Source organism: Apis dorsata, unplaced genomic scaffold (assembly GCF_000469605.1).
Source record: "Apis dorsata unplaced genomic scaffold, Apis dorsata 1.3 scaffold_877, whole genome shotgun sequence".
Lineage (NCBI taxonomy): Eukaryota > Metazoa > Arthropoda > Insecta > Hymenoptera > Apidae > Apis > Apis dorsata.
In genome coordinates this window covers 122,713-125,963 of record NW_006263994.1, presented here as the reverse complement: position 1 = coordinate 125,963, position 3,251 = coordinate 122,713, and the positions used below count along the sequence as shown (strand labels likewise).

The window sequence follows — 3,251 nt, the reverse complement described above, 5'->3', positions numbered from 1 at the left end:
TTTTTTTTTTTTTTTTTTTTTTTTTTCTTTTTGTTTTTGTACATTTTTCAAAGAACTGACTGTGATTCAAGATGAAAGTCCGAGAGAAATCAGATTCTTAGAATAAATTAGTATTCTATATCGAAATTGATATGTTCAAGGACTTAAATATAAATAATAATTGATTAAAAAAAAGAATGATTTAAATGACCTTCCAAGTAAGATGATATAACTAACTAATTTAAATTTTTAGTAAAAACGAAAAAACAGCGACGAAACAAGATGTGATGAGAAAGAACAATCATCAATTAGTTTGGAACATGCATTTTGGTACTAGACCTAACGAGAAAATATCTTTTATCGTAAGTCCATATAAGGTGCCCGATATTCGCTTGGTACACGTTTTTTATGCAAATTTTTAAGAGAATAAGTGTGACCTACAAATGTTTATAATAATATACCCATTATGAGAAAAAAAAAAAGTGGGTGCTACAACCAAGATATGATAATATGTAGTGTACTATCTAATGATGCATGATTATTAATGTTGTATTGAGAAAAAATGCGGTTAAATTTTGCTCGAAGATAATTTAAATATTTTCTATATAAATATATATATTTATTTAAATATATATAAATATATATATATATGTATACATATTAAAATATATTTAATATATTTAAATAGGATATAATATATACAGATAGTTTGATTATGATACTTGTATATAGTCTACCTTTATGTACAGGCGCAAAATCTAACTGCTTGCAGAGCGTGTCCCTGAACCTTTTTCCTAAAAGCCCACCAATCAATTTCAATGTAGAATGCTAACTTTTGCAAACCATGTAAGTTAAAAATAAAAGAAATTTCAGCCCAAAATATGCACTGGAAAGAGTTCTGACTCCTAACATTTTAAGAGTATGTCTATCGAATACTCCCGAAAGGAGTAGTACTCGAACCGCAAATATAACAAAATCAGACAAGATAAATAGGGTAAGCATAGACGCTAACAAACGTTGTTGTATGTTGGATCTTACCACACATACAAACCTATCATATCAGGCAGGTTCAGGGATTTTGCATGGAATAGTGAACGGCACTAGTTGCCGGCAGCGGCCACCACGCTGTACCAAGAACAAGATAAAAACTGCATTAATCAAGACAGCCAATATTTCTTTTTTCAGTTGATCGTTTACCATATATGCATTTACAGAATGGTAATCCTGCATGGATGTATGGCGGGACCCCCCGTACCGTCTGGTTTAGTACCAATGAAAATGGGTAGCCTAACTAAAGCCCTGCCCCACTATAACTAGCTGGAAGTGACGCTAAGTAAGGATGAAATTCCAGACTATGGACTCACTGAGGTTCTCAAGAAGGGGTTCTCATTTCTTGGGCTTTACTTACAGTGCATATCTCTTTCGTGCTCATACTCAATGAAAGCATATCCCCTAGGTTTGCCATTTATTGTATTGTGAATTACCACTATCTAAAAAATAATGATTAATATTAACTAAATGTTTCTGTTCGTTAACACATTAATAAAATAATAATCCAAACAAAATCCAAAACAAAGCACGTTTTATTTATCTACCTTTTTTACTGGACCGTATACTTCAAATTCCCTTCTAAGTTTGGATTCAGATGTATCATAATTCTAAAGAAAATATTACATAAATATTGAAAAAAATTAAAATTTTTACTAAATATAGTTATATAAATATTATTAATATCTATTATTAATATCTTTATCAAAAAAACTTACTATTCGAGCTACAAAAAGAGTTTTAAAAGGATCTGCTGTTACATTTGGAATACCAGCAGGATCCCATACTGCAATTTCTTGTTCTAATTTATATGCCACTTGTTCTGCACGTTCTCTTCTTCTTCGTTCAAGACGTTCTTCTCTTGTTTCTACACGTACTGGTGGTGGTGTATCTTTGGGGTCCTATAAAAAAATATACATTACTTTTTCGTTCTCTTGTTGTTTAACAATAATATATAATTAAACAATTATCTTTAATATTCTAATAATAAAAATACTTGAAAAAATATTTCGATAATATATATACAATAAAACTTTATTTAAGTTCTGATTACCTCAAAATATTTAAGAAAACCTCCAACGCCGATATAGCCTCCATTTTTCTTCTCATGTGGAAGCTTGCTAACGGGTGGTAAATAAGGTATAGGATCCCGCGGAGCAAAAAGTGCTAACAGATTAGGTGGCAGAAACTGTGTCATTTTTCAGGTACAAAATAAAGGTGAAACTAATTCTCAGTTCTCACAAAATGTCGAAACAAACAGCATCTTCAATGTTCAAACACTATCACAAAATGGCGACGATGAGAAGCCTTTACCGAGTCGGTAAAATTTTACTGAACAGAAAGATGTCGCTCTTATAAATTCTTCTTATACGCATGCGCAAATTAACACCATCTAGGAAAACATGGAATTAATTTTCCACATCATTTTACGTATCATAATATATATGATAGAATTTATCGATAAAAAATTAATATTGTTAATTTTTATTAATTATAAATAATAATTACAGTAATTATTGTATTTATTTAGAGCTTTAGTTAATACTATAAGAAAAGAATTATTTATATTGTCTGCAACATCCTAAATTATAACCGAGTTATCATTCTTGGGTAATTACTATTTATCAAAAGAAAAAAAATAAACATATCTCATAAAATCATGTTCTGACATACCGACTTCAGAAAAGATCAGACTATTTCATACGTTTTTTAATTCATTAAAATTTAAATATTTACCACCAAATATAATTCAATAATTTCGATTAAAAATTAATATAATATAATAAAAATTGTATTATAATATATTATTAATAATATATTATTATTAATAAACATTGAAAAATGTTATTAACTAAATATTGAAATTGTAAAATGATTGAATATTTGAATTTTATTTAAATTTAATTCTATTATTAGAAGAATAATATGTAAGCATGCAAAATTATATTTCTACCATTACAATGCAAATTGCAAATCAAATAAATGATAGTAATTATGCGAAAATTATAAAATATTTATAAATTTTTATTATAAATATTAAATATTATATATATAAAATTATTTTTTTATTAATTTTTTATTAACTATAGAAAAATGATTATCTATTACCGAAAAGATATTTTTTTTTTATTTGCCAATTCAAAGATTTTAAATTATAATTCTTAAATTATTTAAAAATAAATAAAAACAAATATAATTAAAGTCTTCTTATATATATATTCATA

The 3,251-nt window shown here is 27.0% G+C and overlaps 1 protein-coding gene across 1 annotated transcript in view; it reads right to left on the bottom strand.

Moving 5' to 3' along the window:
- LOC102679221 (U1 small nuclear ribonucleoprotein 70 kDa-like) overlaps positions 1-2,393 on the bottom strand; it is a 5,322-nt gene extending 2,929 nt beyond the window's left edge. Inside the window, 6 exon segments of the mRNA XM_031514050.1 lie at positions 1,031-1,057; positions 1,060-1,104; positions 1,388-1,469; positions 1,575-1,637; positions 1,746-1,928; positions 2,081-2,393. Of these exon segments, the coding sequence (XP_031369910.1) occupies positions 1,031-1,057; positions 1,060-1,104; positions 1,388-1,469; positions 1,575-1,637; positions 1,746-1,928; positions 2,081-2,224 (544 nt within the window). The 5' untranslated portion in view covers positions 2,225-2,393.
- Between the last annotated feature and the right edge of the window lie 858 nt (positions 2,394-3,251).